Raw genomic sequence first — 19,206 nt, forward strand, 5'->3', positions numbered from 1 at the left:
GATGCCATCCAGCCATCTCATCATCTGTCGTCCCCCTCTCCTGCCGCCCCCAATCCCTCCCAGCATCAGAGTCTTTTCCAGTGAGTCAACTCTTCGCATGAGGTGTCCAAAGTATTGCAGTTTCAGCTTTAGCATCAGTCCTTCCAGTGAACACCCAGGATTGATCTCCTTTAGAATGGATATGCATGTAATTTTATAAATTGTGCTTGTAAATTATGAACTTAAGAGTCAATTCCGGCCTTCAAGGTAGTTGTAGGAAAATTTCTCTCAGACATTTGAAAGTACTTTATTGAGTTTTCAAGGTGCTAGTTATACAGATGATTGAGTTTCTATAAAAATCTACTTTGCTAATCAAAGTCATTTTCATGTTAATTTGGTATGTTAAATATATAAAGTTTATATTAATTGTAACTAATTTAAAAAATTTGCTACAAGTCATATTTTTCCCTATTATCTTTTTCCTTTTCTGATCTTAATATATAAAAGCAACTTTAGATATATACAAATTAAATAATGATTGCAAAATTAACTTTAAAAGATATTACAAGATTTGAAGTCAAACAAGATTTTTAAAAGCTGTCTCAGTTAATATTTTTCATCCAAGATGAGATTTTTCTACCAGATGTTAACTAAGCTTCAGGTTTAACTTGAGTGGTTTATTTAAATTTCAAATCGGGTTTTAAACTCTGTGTGTGTGTATGAATGCTAAATTTATCTGCATATGTTACATCTTACAACATTTTATTATGTTAAAATACTGTATTTTATAGGCATTACATTATTAAATTAATGTCATAGCTCTATCAGAGGTTATCTTATAAAATAATATATTTATTTTTTTATTTCTTCCAATTCCTCTGTGAGAAACAAAATCAAATTTGGCCTATATGTAGCACATGAAATTGTATCAGTAAACTAAATTTCCTTTATTTTTCCCAAGGAGCAATATCTCTCTATATATATTTTTTTATTTCAGGCTCCAGTGGTTGTGAAAAATGAAATCCTGTTTGACTTGTTTTCAGCCAATGAGCATTTACTCTGCAGTGAGGTAGGTTGGGAAAGTATGAACGAAAAAGCTCCTTGAAGAATGCCTTCTGGACCTGCTTAAACAACTCCCGGGTGGTCAATTTCAGTGTTCTTGCTCACCTTTAAATTTTAGTATAACTGAATATTTCATACCCAGACAGTCGAAGAGAAGCTCTTTGATTGAGTTTAGCGAGAATCAGTGGAGGAGATGTTAATATTAGCACTGCTTGTGCCATTAACATAAAGTTGTTGCCAGTCTGAGCCTACATCATGCCCAAGAGTTGGGTGTCTGGTGGTGTTTGACTTAAAAATGTGGAAGAATCAGGAGACTCAGTTCAAATGCGATACCTCACCTATACAGGACAGATTTTCAGCTCAGTGGTCCTACAGCCTGTGGGAATTCACCTTCTCCCTCTCCACCCTGGGTTCTATCCATCATAAATAAACCTGTTCCACTTCCCTAAGGTAGTTAGCTCAGAAACAGGGATTTTTTTTTTTCATTATTTTCTCCAAAGGCCCAGTCATAGGGGTGTAGTTATTATCAATTCAAACATTTTGTCTTTCTTATCTTTAACATTTTGGCCAACACTAAAATCAAAATATTTATTTTTTCAGTCAGGTTGTACTGAGTAGTATAAAATTATCTTCCAATTGTTTTATATTTTATGAATTCCAAAGACTTTAGCATATTTTCCATGGAAGTGTAAAATGTTTTATTTGTTTATTTTTATTGAAGTGTAGTTGATTTACAATGTTGTCTTAATTTCTGTTGTACAGCAAAGTGATTCACTTCTACATATATACATTATATTATATATGCATTCTTTTGTATATTTTTTCTGTATGGTTTATCACAGGATATTAAATATAGTTCACTGTGCTATACAGTGAGACCTTGTTATTCGTCCATTATATCCATAATAGTTTGCATCTGCTGATCCCAAAAACCCAGTCCATTTCTCCCCCACCTTCTTTCTTGGCAACCACAAGACTGTCTCTATGTCTATCAGTCTATTTCTGTTTTGTAGATAGGTTCATTTGTGTCATATTTTGGATTCCACAAAGGAAGTATAAAATAATTCTATAGTACAATCTGCAGGTACATAGGAGGATATCTGATTTGCCTTTTTCAACTTAACCTACCTTTAAGAAGCTTTCTAGATAACCAAATTAAGAAAAATAAAAATCTTATTACTTCAGACTCAAGTATTTAATCTCCTTACAAACCAGGCAGTGAAACTCACTCTGAAGTTCACCTCTTCACTGTGCCTTGCTGCCTGATGAAAACCTTGCAGGTGGGAGTTTTACTTGGAGCACTGCTGTACCTGCCGATCAGCACATGAATATGGGACTTGGAGTGTATTTAAGTGTGTGTCCAGTTTTACTTCTTTCTCACGTCTCATTGCTTTTCTAATTGATCTTATTGACATAGAAGGATCATTTTCTTCTCAGATTCTCACATTTACAGAATAGTAGCTCAATAAGGTGGCACTAGTGGTAAAGAACTTGTCTGCTAATGCAAGTCTTAAAAGATTTGGGTTCAATACTTGAGCTGGGAAGATCCCCTGGAGGAGGGCATGACAACCCACTCCGGTATTCTTGACTGGAGAATTCAATTAACAAAGGAGCCTGGTGAACTGCAGTCCATAGACTCACAAAGAGTTGGACACTATTGAGTAACTAACGCTTTCACTTTTACAGCTCAATCTTTTATAAAAATTCCAAAATAAAGCCATCATTGCTCTCAGAAGCATTCAGTCTTCCTCCGTCCTCTCTCCTTTTCTGTCACACACACATACACATACAGCTAGAATGGTGGTCAGTGTCAAATCACTGACCATTTACTCTGTGACTCCATTGACTGTATAGTGGGTAGCCTTTCCCTTCTCCAGGGGATCTTCCCAACCCAGGGATCAAACCCAGGTCTCCCACATTGCGAGCGGATTCTTTACCCACTGAGCCACAAGGGAAGCCCCCTGACCATTTACTCTGAAAGACAGCTCTTAGCTAAGGATTTTTAGCTTGTATTATGATTATATTTTCTGAGAACAAAAGCAAGATATATGACTTTATTCTGTAGGTCAGAAATAAAAATGTAGAATAGATTACATATAGAATCTAATAGTTCTACTGGAAGTAGATTTTTAACTGCCACCCACTCCCAAAATTACAGTGTCAACAATTGAAAAATAACTAATGAACACTACTGGTTTTTACCTCTAGCTAATGAGATGGATTATCAGCGAAATCTATGCCGTGTGGAAGATATTCAATGGGAGTGCTTTGGCCAATTATTTTAAAGGAACAACAGGGGAACCTCCTCTTCTGGTGTGGAAGCCCTGGGAACACATATACTCTCTATGCAAGGCTGTGAAGGGTCACATGCCCTTGTTTAATAGCTATGGAAAGTATGTAGTGAAGCTTTACTGGATGGTAAGTTCTTGTACACAGGTGTTAACATCTGTGTGTCTTTCATATTGCAATATGTTTCTCTTACCTGCTTTTAAAGAAGCTAATAGAAGATGAGATAGTTTATAAAGGCTGTCAACTGTGTACCCACTGGGGGAAAAGTCCTACATATGTAATTTGAGATTTAAAAGAACACAGTTGCTTCCTCTGTGGTTCCAGTTCCCTGTGCTTTTTATTTTTTAAATGTTTTTAAATGTATTTAAATAAATAAATAATATATATATTTATTTTTATTGGAGTATAGTTAGTTTACAATGTTGTGTTAGTTTCCACTGTATAGCAAAATGAATCAGCAATACATATACGTATATGTCCTTTGTTTCAGATTGCCTTCCCATTCTAGGCCGCCGCAGAGCACTGAGTAGAGTTCCCTGTGCTGTCCAGTATGCTCTCGTTCATTATCTGTTTTACACATAGTACCAAGAGTGCACATATGCCAATCCCAATCTCCCAATTCACCCCACCCCGCCCCTTCCCCCTTGATATACATACGTTTGTTCTCTTCGTCTGTGTCTCTGTTTCTGCTTTGTAAATAAGATCTTCTATACCATTTTTTTTTTCAGATTTCACATATATGCATTAATATATGATATTTGTCTTTATCTTTCTGACTTGCTTCACTCTGTAAAACTAGTGCTGCTGGGACCACTAAGGGGCAGTCCTCTGCGGCCTCTGACTTTCCAGGTCGGGGGCTGGGTAGGCAGGTGGATGCATAGATAGGTCTCTGCCCTCTCTGATATGGTATCAGGGTCATGGGCAGGAAAAACAGTGTTTGAGCTTAAGTGTGATCCAGTCCTCTCTTTGCTACTACTGAAGGGCCTGATCTGATTCATTTTTTGCCCTGAACTTGATACTTGTTTTCATGTTAACAAATCTCACTTTGACACACTAAATATTTTACCTTCACCTGAAAAGAAGCAAATGGGATAGTAGGAAGCATAAGTAGAGAATTCAAAACCCCTTAATTAACACAGCAAAGTAGACTCACACCCCTTTGAGCAATGCTAGATTATATTAAACACCTTTGGGTTTATCACAGTGGAATGCTCTTTAAAATCTAAAGGCCCAGAGCCACAGGCAGGCCCAGCTATGGGATTGTAGAGTCTCTTGTTCAAAAGTTATTAGCCATGTCAAGATGGTGATATTAGCACTTTAAGCAAAGCATGAGGTCCTTCAGAGTGTGGGGTCCCATGTGACTGCACAGATCACATACCCATGAAGTTGGGTCTGGTAACAGAGGAAAAGTATTCTTGAACATTTGAGGCAATGAGGAAAGTAAATCGTGCTATTGTATATTTCTAAGAACATGGCTTTCTCCTTAATGAGCCGGAGCCATCTAATCTTCCTGGGGTGGGAAATGCTGAAAGGCCAATGCTTAGGAATCAATAGGATCATTACAGTAGGAAGGGGCTTCCCAGGTGACTCAGCAGTAAAGAATCTGCCTACCAGTGCAGAAGATGCAGGTTCTGTCCCTGGTTGGGAAGATTCTCTGGAGAAGGAAATGACAACCCACTCCAGTATTCTTGCCTGAGAAATCCCATGGACAGAAGAGTCCATGGGGTTGCAAAACAGTCGGACATGACCTAGCAACTGAGCATGCACAGTAGGAAGGTAGAGAAGGGAATCTTAGCCTTTGATATCCAAGATGGGAGTTCGGGTTTATTTTTTTTTTACAAGACCTTTTTTTCAAGACCTTGAAAGTCGAAGTGTTATTAGAGAAAATAACTTCCTAAATTCCTTTATCCTTCTATGTTGATCAATCAGGAGGCAGATTTGACAGAGTAGACTTCAGAGTATTACATGTGTACAGAGGAGAGAGAGGGAGGATATGGCATTAAGAATGTGGATTCACAGAGAACAGTGTAGGATTATGGAAAGAAAGTAGACACGGGAAAAGTGAGGAGGTCAGGTGCCTGGGTATTTAGCCCCACTTCTGCACATTTGCCTAAACTTGAGTTGGGACAAAGTTCAAAATTATCAAGAATTTCAAAGCAGTGTCAGCAGAACACTAAACCAACCCTGTTAGCTTCTCTCTGTCTCTGCTCGCTGACATCCTCCCATCTTTTCTAATTTCCTCCTGGATAGGGGTCAATGTTTATTAACACTATATACCATTTTGCAAAGAAAATGTGATTTCTATTTAACTGTACAGATTCCTCAGAAACCTACAGCTTCCTGAATTCAGAAACTTTTTAAAAATGAATTTAGTCCAATTTGGAAATGTCAGTCTGACACAGTCATTTAACCTGCCTCTTTAGATGGTGTAGTTCTTGGGAAAGAGGCTAGGAATCAGAAAGACGACCCCATGTCCAATGACTTCTTCTGGTCCCTCTTTGGTTTCATCTGAGGAATAATGGCATGCGGGGAATGATGCTAAACTGCTGAGCACTGAGATATGATTAGCTCCATCTGAATTGTGTGGTAGACCCCTTGCTGGCACTCATCTCTGAAGGGTATGGTCTTATTTGTACTCAGTGGGACTTGACAGAAAGCTTTTCTCATCTTCAGTATCTCTAAATCCATTCTTAGGGCCACATGGGCCCCTCAGGGTCCCTTGCACATATAGGCCATCTCCCTCAAGAGAATAGGCATGCAACATGTCCTGGAACAAATACAGGGAACGATAAAATGTGGTAATTATTTAAAAGAACAGGACAAGGTCCTTTCAAATAGTAGATTTTCAACACTATTAGTTTCCTCCCCTCTTTCCTGTGTTCTTTCTTTGCTCCTCTCTTTCCCCACTGCTTCCCTCTCTTGTGGAAGCCAAAGGAATGGATCATTCCTCCACCTATCCCTTGGTAGAGTCAGGGGGAGAAGCACATGATCAGCTTCCCAGATGCTCTCCTGCCCATCTTGAGTCCAGATGCAAAAAATAGAGGGGATGTAATGATCACAGGCAACTCTCCACCCGATTCTCTCACAATATGACCTTGCTGTGGTTCAGCTGCCCAAACTTGTTTAGTTCCTCTGGTATCCCCCTACAGCCTACTTATAAAACAGGTTATGTAAAGTTTTGTTATGGAATTGTATTCTTTTATACGTTGTTATTGTTTAGTTGCTGAGCTGTCTCCGACTATTTGGAATCCTATGGATTATAGCCGGATAGGCTCCTCTGTCCATGGGATTTCCTAGGCAATTTACATCCCAAACTTTACTTTGCCATTTCCTTCTCCAGGGAATCTTCCCAACCCAGGGATTGAACCCGTGTCTCCTATATCTCTTCTGTCTACTGATTGCAGGCAAATTCTTTACCACTGAGCCACTTGGGAAGGCTTTATACATTGTAGGTAATAATAAATGTGAATATAAAGGAAGTACTTTTTAAATTAGTCTTTTTAGCTATGTGGTCTCCACCTGACTGTGATTTGTAATTTTTATGTAGTCAATTATGTCATTATATTTCTTTACAGAGTCTAGGATATTTGTCATTTAAACAAGGCACTACTTCAAGAATACAAAAAATATTTTGCTTTAGTTTTATTTTGATGTTTAGATCTTTCATTTGTTTTATCTGCTGTGAGAAATGAAGAACTGGTTTATTTTTTTTACTTAAAAACCTCAGCCAGTTGCCCCAGCATTTTATGTCAATGTTTTACTTTTTACCCATTGATTTTAAAAACTGCTTTTATCATGCACTAATTTCCAATTTGAAATTATGCTTGATTTGGGATTTCACTATTTTCCTTGTTCTCTTCAGATACCATATTACTTTAATTATAAGGAATTTATAGGTTGCTTTGATTTTTTTAGAATAAAATGCACCTCTTACTCTCATTTCAATGTTTTCTTAGCATTTCTGGGTAAGCATTTCTACTAGTATTTATCTTTGAACACATATTTATAATTGTTTATTCCTTATTCTACATACAAAAGGGTTAATCCTTAATCCTCATCGTTATTATTTGTTTGTTTTTACTACAGCTTCCCTTCTCTTGAACATTTTATTTTTATTCATCTTTCATTCAGAAGGAATATGCATTCCAGAATTTTATTTACTTAGAATATATATGTGAATTTTGGGGGTAACAATATTGAGGTCTATTTTCCTTTATACATGATTATGTGAATGATCATTTGCTTACATATGGAAAAAGTAGCTGATAACCTGTTTTAGAATATAATAGCCAATGCCTGAGTATCTCCTGTGTTTAACACTTCAGGCACTCATTCTGAGCACTCTCCACCCTACCTGAAACCCTGATACTGTCTCCCCTGAATCTGCTTCACTTTTTTCTATAGCGCTGAGTATGAAGTATCCACTTAGCGCATTCATTAATATAAGGATATATATATATGAATATAAAGCTATTGCTTTCTAGATGTTTTCTTTTCCCAGGGCTTTTGTTCATACATATATTCTTATTTTCACCGTTCCCCAAACTACAGTTCTTTTGGTAAAGTAAATACAGAAGCCAAGTTACAGTAACTTCTTGCTAGTTCTCTTCTACTTTGATCCATTCTTCAAAATTGGACTGTAGCCCAAGAGGGTATAGAAGAATACTGAGTGATGATAGTGGTGATAGTGATGATAGTGATGATAGATGAAAGTGAAAGTCTCTCAGTCATGTCCGACTCTTTGCGACCCCATGGACTGTAGCCTGCCAGGTTCCTCAGTCTATGGAATTCTCCATACTGCAGGCAGAGTCTTGACAGTCTGAGCCACCAGCGAAGTGAATAGATAGACAGAGGCAATTTTTAAAGAACAGAAACAAGAACTTTGCTGTCTGAGAGACCATGTTCATGGAATAGGGATGGCTGCCTGGTTTTCTAGTTGTAGATATCTATTCTTTCTGGGCTAAGAGCAAACATTTCTGCCTCTCTCCCCCGAATTCCCAGGTGGTAGGGCTGAGCCAACACCTCTTTCCAGATGAGATGTAGTACAGAATTAGAGGAAATTATTTCTGAATACGTAAAATGTATTTTTATTTTCACTATGTATGTCCTTTTCCAGACATACACAATTTAATTTCTGGCTTTTTCCTCTTCCAATTCTAATTCAGTATTTATGTGTCTGTCTTCCAGTTTTCACTGCAAATATTTCAGAAACGTGTTCATACATACATTCTCTGTTACCTTCTACTGTTTGATTCAAGATCATGTACTGGAGATGCATCCTCTGACATACCCCAGTTTTCCTTCCCCTGTGCAGTCTTGTACACCTTAAGGCTGTTCCAAATTGTTTTTTTTTCCCTTCCATTTATAGGCATCTTCTTGTTTCTTACTGGACATTGCTTTCTCCTTCTCCCTTTTTACATGTATTCTCCTCCCTCTTTCTTGTTGCCCCTTGAAGCATTTACGTGGCTGAGATGGTAAAGAATCTGCCTGCAATGCAGGAGACTTGAGTTTGATTCCTGGGTTGGGAAGATCCCCTGGAGAAGGGAATGGTAACCCACTCCAGTATTCTTGCCTGGAGAATCCCAAGAACAGAGAAGCCTGGCAGGCTAAAGTCCATGGGGTTGCAAAGTCAGGCATGACTGAGTGATTAACGCTTTCACTTTTAGTCACTTCTTCAAAGTAAACCAACCAATGAGAACCTTTTGGCATGACACTTAAAGTTCAGGTTTTTATACCAGTGTATTGTTTCTCCCGTAAAAGTATTCCCATCTTTTTCCAGTTTGGATTCTAAGAGAATATTCTCAAAGTTCTTTGACATCAACCAGATAAAAATTTATTAGGTAGCATGAAGAATAGTATCATAAAACAGAGTTTTCTTTTTCTTTCACCTGGCGGTGATAACACTGCTACTGAGCTACCCTCGGTACTTTCCAATGTCAGCATTCCTTGGGCTCCTTGAAAAAAGCAATTACATTATTGCTCTCCACTTGAAATATGTGTTGCTCTTGGCAATCTTTCTCTGAGTACTTTCATTTAGTTCTGAATAAGCAAGAAAACACACACATTGAGACCAGTGGTTTTCCCCAATAGTCATCTATCTCTCCATACAAAAGCATACTAATTTTTTTTATTTCTGATTAACTTTTATACTTTTTAAGCACAATATAATTATAGAATTTGGAGTTTATTCAACTGTGGGTGCAGGACACACCCGCATAAACTCTATCTATTGTGTTTTTAATACCCCAACCCACAGTCTGGGCAGAGTTTGCAGTCAGCATTTGAAACAAAGTCTCTCATACCCAGTGACATTTTTGTTCTTTAAACAGTGTTTTCAAGGCATGTGCCATGACAAATTCAGTTCAGTTCAGTTCAGTCGCTCAGTCGTGTCCGACTCTCCGCGACCCCATGAATCACAGCACGCCAGGCCTCCCTGTCCATCACCAACTCCCGGAGTTCACTCAAACTCATGTCCACAGAGTCGGTGATGCCATCCAGCCATCTCATTCTCCGTCGTCCCCTTCTCCTCCCGCCCCCAACCTTTCCCAGCATCAGAGTCTTTTCCAGTGAGTCAACTTGTCGCATGAGGTGGCCAAAGTATTGCAGTTTAAGCTTTAGCATCAGTCCTTCCAATGAACACCCAGGATCGATCTCCTTTAGAATGGACTGGTTGGATCTCCTTGCGGTACAAGGGACTCTCAAGAGTCTTCTCCAACAACACAGTTCAAAAGCATCAAATCTTTGGCGATCAGATTTCTTCACAGTCCAACTCTCACATCCATACATGACCACGGGAAAAACCATAGCCTTGACTAGACGGACCTTTGTTGGCAAAGTAATGTCTCTGCTTTTTAATATATTATCAAGGTTGGTCATAACTTTCCTTCCAAGGAGCAAGCGTCTTTTAATTTCATGGCTGCAATCAGCATCTGCAGTGATTTTGGAGCCCAAAAAAATAAAGTCTGACACTGTTTCCACTGTTTTTCCATCTATTTCCCATGAAGTGATGGGACCAGACGCCATGATCTTTGTTTTCTGAATGTTGAGCTTCAAGCCAACCTTTTCACTCTCCTCTTTCACTTTCATCAAGAGGCTTTTGAGTTCCTCTTCACTTTCTGCCATAAGGGTAGTGTCATCTGCATATCTGAGATTATTGATATTTCTCCCAGAAATCTTGATTCCAGCTTGTGCTTCTTCCAGCCCAGCATTCCTCATGATGTACTCTGCATGTAAGTTAAATAAGCAGGGTGACAATATACAGCCTTGACGTACTCCTTTTCCTATTCGGAACCAGTCTGTTGTTCCATGTACAGTTCTGACTGTTGCTTCCTGACCTGCATACAGGTTTCTCGAGAGGCAGGTCAGGTGGTCTGGTATTCCCATCTCTTTCAGAATTTTCCACAGTTTATTGTGATCCACACAGTCAAAGGCTTTGGCATAGTCAATGAAGCAGAAATAGATGCTCTTCTGGAACTCTCTTGCTTTCTCCATGATCCAGCGGATGTTGGCAATTTGATCTCTGGTGCCTCTGCCTTTTCTAAAACCTGTTTGAACATCTGGGAGTTCACGGTTCACATATTGCTGAAGCCTGGCTTGGAGAATTTTGAGCATGACTTTACTAGCGTGTGAGATGAGTGCAATTGTGTGGTAGTTTGAGCATTCTTTGGCATTCCCTTTCTTTGGGATCGGAATCAAGACTGACCTTTTCCAGTCCTGTGGCCACTGCTGAGTTTTCCAAATTTGCTGGCATATTTAGTGCAGCATTTTCACAGCATCATCTTTCAAGATTTGAAATAGCTCAACTGGAATTCCATCACCTCCACTAGGTTTGTTAGTAGTGATGCTTTCTAAGGCCCACTTGACTTCACATTCCAAGATGTCTGGCTCTAGGTCAGTGATCACGTTATCGTGACTATCTTGGTCGTGAAGATGTTTTTTGTACAGTTCTTCTGTGTATTCTTGCCACCTCTTCTTAATATCTTCTACTTCTGCTAGGTCCATACCATTTCTGTCCTTTATCGAGTCCATCTTTGCATGAAATGTTCCCTTGGAATCTCGAATTTTCTTGAAGAGATCTCTTGTTTTTCCTATTCTGTTGTTTTCCTCTATTTCTTTGCATTGATCACTGAGGAAGGCTTTCTTATCTCTCCTTGCTATTCTTTGGAACTCTGCATTCAGATGCTTATATCTTTCCTTTGCTCCTTTGCTTTTCGCTTCTCTTCTTTTCACAGCTATTTGTAAGGCCTTGTCAGACAGCCATTTTGCTTTTTTGCATTTCTTTTCCATGGGGATATTCTTGGTCCCTGTCTCTTGTACAATGTCACGAACCTCCGTCCAGAGTTCATCAGGCACTCTATCTATCAGATCTATACCCTTAAATCTATTTCTTACTTCCACTGTATAATCATAAGGGATTTGATTTAGGTCGTATCTGAATGGTCTAGTGGTTTTCCCTACTTTCTTCAATTTAAGTCTGAATTTGGCAATAAGGAGTTCATGATCTGAGCCACAGTCAGCTCCTGGTCTTGTTTTTGCTGACTGTATACAGCTTCTCCATCTTTGGCTGCAAAGAATATAATCAATCTGATTTCGGTGTTGACCATCTGGTGATGTCCATGTGTAGAGTCTTCTCTTGTGTTGTTGGAAGAGGGTGTTTGCTATGACCAGTGCATTCTCTTGGCCAAACTCTATTAGCCTTTGCCCTGCTTCATTTCGTGCTCCAAGGCCAAATTTGCCTGTTACTCCAGGTGTTTCTTGACTTCCTACTTTTGCATTCCAGTCCCCTATAATGAAAAGGACATCTTTTTGGGGTGTTAGTTCTTAAAGGTCTTGTAGGTCTTCTTAGAACTGTTCAGCTTCGGCTTCTTCAGCGTTACTGGTTGGGGCATGCAAATTACTTTCCCATTATTCAATTACTTTTATCCTCAAAATGGAAATTTTTAATTCTCAATTCATTATTATTAATTTTATAAATACTTTTATTAAAACATACTCAGTCATGCCTAACTTTTTGCGACCCCATGGACAATAGCCCACCAGGCTCCTTTGTCCATGGGATTCTCCACGCAAGAATACCTGAGTGGATTGCCATCCCGTTCTCCAGGGGATCTTCCCAATTCAAGGATCAAACCTGGGTTTGTAGATAGATTCTTTACCAGTGAGCCACCAGGAAAACCCATTATCAACCCTATATATGCTTTTATTAAAACACATTCAAAGACTATTAAAATGTTTAAATTAGTAAATGAAATGTCCCTATGAGTCTACCTATGCAATCAGAGTAAATTATCTCTGTTTATCGTCTTAAACCTTTTTCTTAAAAGTATATATGTAAACACACTGTATATAAACTGTACCAACAGTAAGATCATATAGTATTCATAATTCTGTATGTTTTCCCTAAAAATGGACATTTTTTATGCTAATATTTGTTGATCTGCCTCATACTCCATTGCTTGAATATGACAATAATTACAGTTGACCTTGGAATAAGATAGGTTTGAATTGCCCAGGTCCACTTTAAAGTCTACTTTTTAAAAATAAATACAGCCATATATTTATGATCTGCCCTTGGTTGAATCCTTAGATAAGGAAGGAGGGCCAACTGTAGGACGTGAGTATGTCCAGATTTTGGTACATGTGACTGATCCTGGAACCAGTTCCCCTACAGATAGCAGCAGACAATTGGATACATATTTTTCGAATTTCATATTGACAGACATTTAGGCTGTGACCAGAGTTTTACCAAAGTAATTCAGTTTTATGTTTATATATACATATCTATATAACTTTCAGATTATTTTCCATTATAGGTTATTACAAGAAATTGAATATAGTTCTCTGTGCTATATAGTAAATCCTTATTTATCTAATTTATATGCAGTAGTGTGTTTCTGTTATTCCCATAGTCCTAATTTATCCCTCACCTTCTTTCCCCTTTGGTAACCGTAAGTTTTTTGCTTTTTTTTTCTATGTCTATGAGTCTGTTTCTGTTTTGTGAGTAAGTTCATTTATATTATTTTGTAGATTCCACATATAAGTTATATCATGTAATATTTGTATTTGTCTGACTTACTTAGTAAAATAATCTCTAGGTCCATCTATGTCTGCAAATGGCAGTATTTCATTTCTAATGGTTGAATAATATTCCGTTACAACAGAATATATATGTATACCACATCTTCTTTATCCATTCATATATCAATGGACACTTGGGTTATTTTCATGTCTTCTTGGCTATTATAAATAATGCTGCTGTGAACACTGAGTTGAGGTGTCTTTTTGAATTATTATCCCTAGTGTTTTTGAGGATTTTTTTTTGCAGTGATAGCTCTAGGGATTAAAATATATACACACAGCTTATCACAGTCCAGTAACGTCATCATTTTACCGCTTAAATTGGAATATAATTTTCCCTACCTTTTAGTCTCCTTACACCTATCTATAACATAGTTGTCTTAAATGTTTCCTCTACATATGTTGAGACCCTCATGAAAACTTTTGCTTTTAAATGTCAAATATAATTTTAAAAGCTCAAGGGGAAAAGAATACTCCATAATTTAACCATATGCTTACTCTTTACTCTTTCTTCATTCCTAATGTTCCATTTTCTTTTTCTTTTTTTCGCCTTTGAGGAATTTTCTTTTGCCATTCTTTTTCAACGAGTTGCCTGGTGACAAATTACTCTCTCTTCCCTTTATCTGAAAATATTTTTATTTCACTTTTATTCTTAAAAAGTATTTTCACTCAGTGCAGAATTTGGGGTTGACAATTGTTTCTCTTTCAGCATTAAGTGTGCTACTTTCTTCTGGCCTCTATCGTTTCTGGAAAGCAATCTGCTGGTCACCTGTTCAGTTCAGTTCAGTCACTCAGTCATGTCCGACTCTTTGCGACCCCATGAATCGCAGCACGCCAGGCCTCCCTGTCCATCACCAACTCCCGGAGTTCACTCAAACTCCTGTAGGCAATGTCTTCTCACAGGCTGCTTTCAGGCTTTTGTCTTTGTCTCGAGGTTTTAGAAGTTTGAATTTGATGTGTATAGATTCCTCGGTGTTGATTTCTTTGACATTATCCTGTTTTGGACATTCTGAGACCCTTAAATCTATAAGATTATGTTGTGACAAATTTGGGAAGTTTTCAGTCTTTCTTCAAACCTATTACAGCTCCATACTCATATTCTTTGTACCTTTTGTGTGTGTGTGTTGACTCCAATAGCATGTTATATATTTTTCCATTGTCTCACAAGTCCCTGAAGCTCATATTAATTTTTAAATCTGTATTTCCCTTATTGCTCATAATTTCTATTGATTTAACTTGCTGTTCACTAATTTCTCTGAAATTTGCTTTCTGCTATTAACAGGTTTGTTTATTGTTTAATACTAAGTTCAAAATTCCTATTTTGTCCTCTTTTATATTTTCTATCTCTTTGCTGAGATTTTCTATATTTTTTTTGTTTCAAGAGTGTTCATAATTGCTTGTTGGAGCATATTTTAACAGCACATTTATAATTCAAACCTAAAAATTCCAGCTTTTCTGTCATTTTGACTTTCTGGTCTGTAGAGTGAAGATATTCCTGGGTTTTGGTATGAGGAGACATTTTGGACAGTTTCCTGGATACTATTGCTAATATATCTTAATGACTTTGATTTCTAATTAAAATTTCTATTTTAGCAGGTAGTCAACCTGTTTAGATTTGTAATGTATACCCTGGATCACTTTTGTGAGCTTTTTTCCAAATCTCAGTTTCATTTATAAAACCTGACTAGTGCTGTTTTGTTAACCATCTCACAGTCTCCTTGCTACCACCTGAGGAGGGGGGAGTGTGCTCTACTGCATGGGTAGGATGTGGAAATAACAGTTTCTTCCAGGCCAGACATCTCCTGTTTCCTGAAGAAAAGGAAGGAAGGAAGGAGGATGGAAGTCGTTCTTCTCACTGACTGCTGGAGAGAGAAACCGCTCTGTTTATTTCAGATCAAGTGTGGAAGTCAGAGCTCTGCCCTGAGTGGGAAAAGCATACCTGTTTCTGGAGTAGAAAGAGGGGGAAATTAAAAATGATACAAACAGGAGAAAATATGAAAATAGGGGAAAATAGTCTCATTTATATAATTATGACCACTCAGATTTTTTGGAAATCTCTCATCTCTAATTACACTTTGCTTGATCTTTTTCATAATTGTGATTTGAACAATTATTTATAAAACATATTTTTTATTTTCTATTCAGCTTGGTCATAGGAGGAAGAGGGTATAAATATATATAGCCGATAGTTATCATGACCTGGAATTGAACTATGGAAAATATTAAAATTTGAGCATGACTGTTCTAAAGAGCTTTTATTAACTTATGTTTATCTTAACAAAAAGTCATCTTTCTGTACAAGGATTCTATAATTATACATTTTGATGGTCTCTTAAAATTATGCAGCACTAACAGATTAAACTAAATAAAAAATGTCCTATATACATCATTTACATGCAATGACAAATATTCAGTTAGTTCAGTTCAGTCATTCAGTTGTGTCTGACTCTTTGTAACCCCATGGATTGCAGCATGGCAGGCCTCCCTATCCATCACCAATTCCTGGAGTTTACCCAAATTCATGTCCATTGAGTCGGTGATGCCATCCAACCATCTCATCCTCTGTCATCCCCTTCTCCTTCTGCTTTCAATCTTTTCCAGCATCAGGATCTTTTCCAATGAGTCAGTTCTTCATATCAGGTGGCCAAAGTATTGGAGTTTCAGCTTTAGCATCAGTCCTTTCAATGAACATTCAGGACTGATTTCCTTTCGGATGGACTGGTTTGATCTCCTTGCAGTACAAGGGACTCTCAGGAGTCTTCTCCAACACCACAGTTCAAAAGCATCAATATTTCAGTAATCAGCTTTCTTTATAGTCCAACTCTCACATCCATACATGCCTACTGGAAAAACCATAGCTTTGACTAGATGACCTTTGTTGGTAAAGTAATGTCTCTGCTTTTTAATATGCTGTCTAGGTTAGTCATAACTTTCCTTCCAAGGAGCAAGAGTCTTTTAATTTCATGGTTACAGTCAACATCTGCAGTGATTTTGGAGCCCCAAAAAATGAAGTCTCTCACTGTTTCCACTGTTTCCCTATCTATTTGCTGTGAAGTGATGGGACCAGGTGCCATAATCTTAGTTTTCTGAATGTTGAGCTTTAAGCCAACTTTTTCACTCCTCTTTAACTTTCATCAAGAGGCTCTTTAGTTCTTTATCACTTTCTGCCATAAGGGTGGTGTCATCTGCATATCTGAGATTATTGATATTTCTCCCGGCAATCTTGATTCCAGCTTTTGCTTCATCCAGTGTGGCGTTTCTCATGATATACTCTGCGTGTTAATTAAAGAAGCAGGGTGACAAAATACAGCCTTGACATACTCCTTTTCCTATTTGGAACCAGTCTGTTGTTCCATGTCCAGTTCTAACTGTTGCTGCCTGATCTGCATACAGGTTTCTCAGGAGGCAGGTCAGGTGGTCTGGTATTCCCATCTCTTGAAGATTGTTCCACAGTTTTTTTTGTGATTCACACAGTCAAAGGCTTTGGCATAGTCAGTAAAGCAGAAGTAGATGTTTTTCTGGAACTCTCTTGCTTTGGTTATGATCCAAATAATGTTGGCAATTTGATCTCTGGTTCCTCTGCCTTTTCTAAAACCAGCTTGAACATATGGAAGTTCATGGTTCATATATTGTTGAAGCCTGGCTTGGAGAATTTTCAGCATTATTTTCCCAGCATGTAAGATGAGTGCAATTGTGCGGTAGTTTGAGTATTCTTTGGCATTGCCTTTCTTTGGGACTGGAATGAAAACTGACCTTTTCCAGTCCTGTGGCCCCTGCTGAGTTTTCCAAATTTGCTAGCATATTGAGTGCAACACTTTCAAAGCATGATCTTTTAGGATTTGAAATAGCTCAATTGGGATTTCATTACCTCCACTAGCTTTGTTCGTAGGGATGCTTTCTAAGGCCCACTTGACTCCACACTCCAGGATGTCTGGCTCTAGGTGAATTATCACACCATCTTGATTATCTGGGTCATGAAGATCTTTTTTGTATAGTTCTGTGTATTCTTGCCACCTCTTCTTAATATCTTCTGCTTTTGTTAGGTCCAAAAATTACCAAATGCAAAAATGTTAGGTCCAAAAATGCCAAACGCAAAAATTATTTGTATTTATATGTACATAACACTCCATTTATGTATTCATAATGAGTCGCTCCTTAGACAGCTAGGAGATCAAACCAGTCAATTTTAATGTGTATTATTTTGAGTTGTTTCACCTAAAGTTAGAAGAGAGAATAGCTAAATACCTGTTCCTTCAAATCCGTCTTGCCCTACATTATTCACAAAGAAAGAAATAAAAAGTCACATAACCACTAAATAATGTAGCATGAGTTTAGCTACAAGTGTCGTAAAAAGAAGACATTTTCACGCCACTGTTCCTATCTACCTAGGAAAAGTATACTGTTCATTGAGGCTTGAATTCAAATGTCAACTTCCTGTGAAGACATCCCCTGAGCAAATTAGTTACATTTTTCTTTCCTATTCCAGAGCATTTGAAACATATTACATATCACATTTTGTATTTTCCTATATGTCCTCCCTCTCTAGACTATAAACAATTCAATGGTATAGATATAAGCCATGTATTATGCAGATCTTTGAGTTCACAAGGCTTGCATCACTGCTGAAAAATGTTTCTTGGGAAAAGGAATGAATTCAAAATAAAATCTCACATGGAAAACCAAAGTTTAAAGGAGTTTGAGCTCACAATCATTAACTTTATCATTTATCTCAAACTTTTTATTATGAAGTGATATATATATACATAAATATATCATGATTTTATTAGATAAAGAATTAACTAACTTTATGTTCAAAACAGATCTTTAATTAGGAGTAAGAGTAATATGGTAATTGGAACTATAATCTCACTGAGCCTATGAGGATAAAAATCATTACTAAAGTTACATTTGGAGAATTTGCATTATGACTACAAATAAGTTATTTAATTGTGCCTAAACTTATCCATGATTGAATGATGTTTTGGTTTTGCTTTCTGAAATAGTTCAATTTACTCCATTATGTAGGATGAGGCATCCAAGGATGTGCTAAAAGACCTCATAAATAATGACACTATAGATATCAGTTCAGTTCAGTTCAGTTCAGTCTCTCAGTCGTGTCCGACTCTCCGCGACCCCATGAATCACAGCACGGCAGGCCTCCCTGTCCATCACCAACTCCCGGAGTTCACTCAAACTCATGTCCACAGAGTCGGTGATGCCATCCAGCCATCTCATTCTCTGTTGTCCCCTTCTCCTCCCTCCCCCAACCTTTCCCAGCATCAGAGTCTTTTCCAGTGAGTCAACTTGTCGCATGAGGTGGCCAAAGTATTGGAGTTTCAGCTTTAGCATCAGTCCCTCCAATGAACACCCAGGATTGATCTCCTTTAGAATGGACTGGTTGGATCTCCTTGCAGTACAAGGGACTCTCAAGAGTCTTCTCCAACACCACAGTTCAAAAGCATCAATTCTTCGGCGCTCAGCTTTCTTCACAGTCCAACTCTCACATCCATACATGACCACGGGAAAAACCATAGCCTTGACTAGACGGACCTTGGTTGGCAAAGTAATGTCTCCGCTAGCAGAGACATTACTATAGATATAGACATGTTTTAATTACAATAAACAAAATAATAAGCTAAAATTCTAGAGTAGTGTACATTACTAGTAGGTCAGTCATTAGATGTAAGATACTAAAATAAAATAACAATTATAAAATAAAATTATAAATTTTATAAGATAAAATAAATTTGTAAATAATAATGTCAGCAGTATATAAGAATGTGTGTGAAAAAATAATGT

General features: G+C 37.7%; 1 protein-coding gene across 2 annotated transcripts in view; it reads left to right on the forward strand.

The window, feature by feature from the left end:
- The window catches only part of ADGB (androglobin), a 181,504-nt gene that overhangs the window by 29,655 nt on the left and 132,643 nt on the right, over positions 1-19,206 (forward strand). For both annotated transcript variants that reach the window (XM_088840947.1, XM_088840948.1), the window contains exons 4-5: positions 977-1,048; positions 3,250-3,459. In XM_088840947.1, the coding sequence (XP_088697073.1) occupies positions 977-1,048; positions 3,250-3,459 (282 nt within the window). The remainder of the gene's footprint in view (positions 1-976; positions 1,049-3,249; positions 3,460-19,206) is intronic.

This window comes from Moschus berezovskii, chromosome 10, assembly GCF_049115385.1.
Source record: "Moschus berezovskii isolate FMDL1 chromosome 10, NW_MosBer_1.0, whole genome shotgun sequence".
Taxonomy (NCBI): domain Eukaryota; kingdom Metazoa; phylum Chordata; class Mammalia; order Artiodactyla; family Moschidae; genus Moschus; species Moschus berezovskii.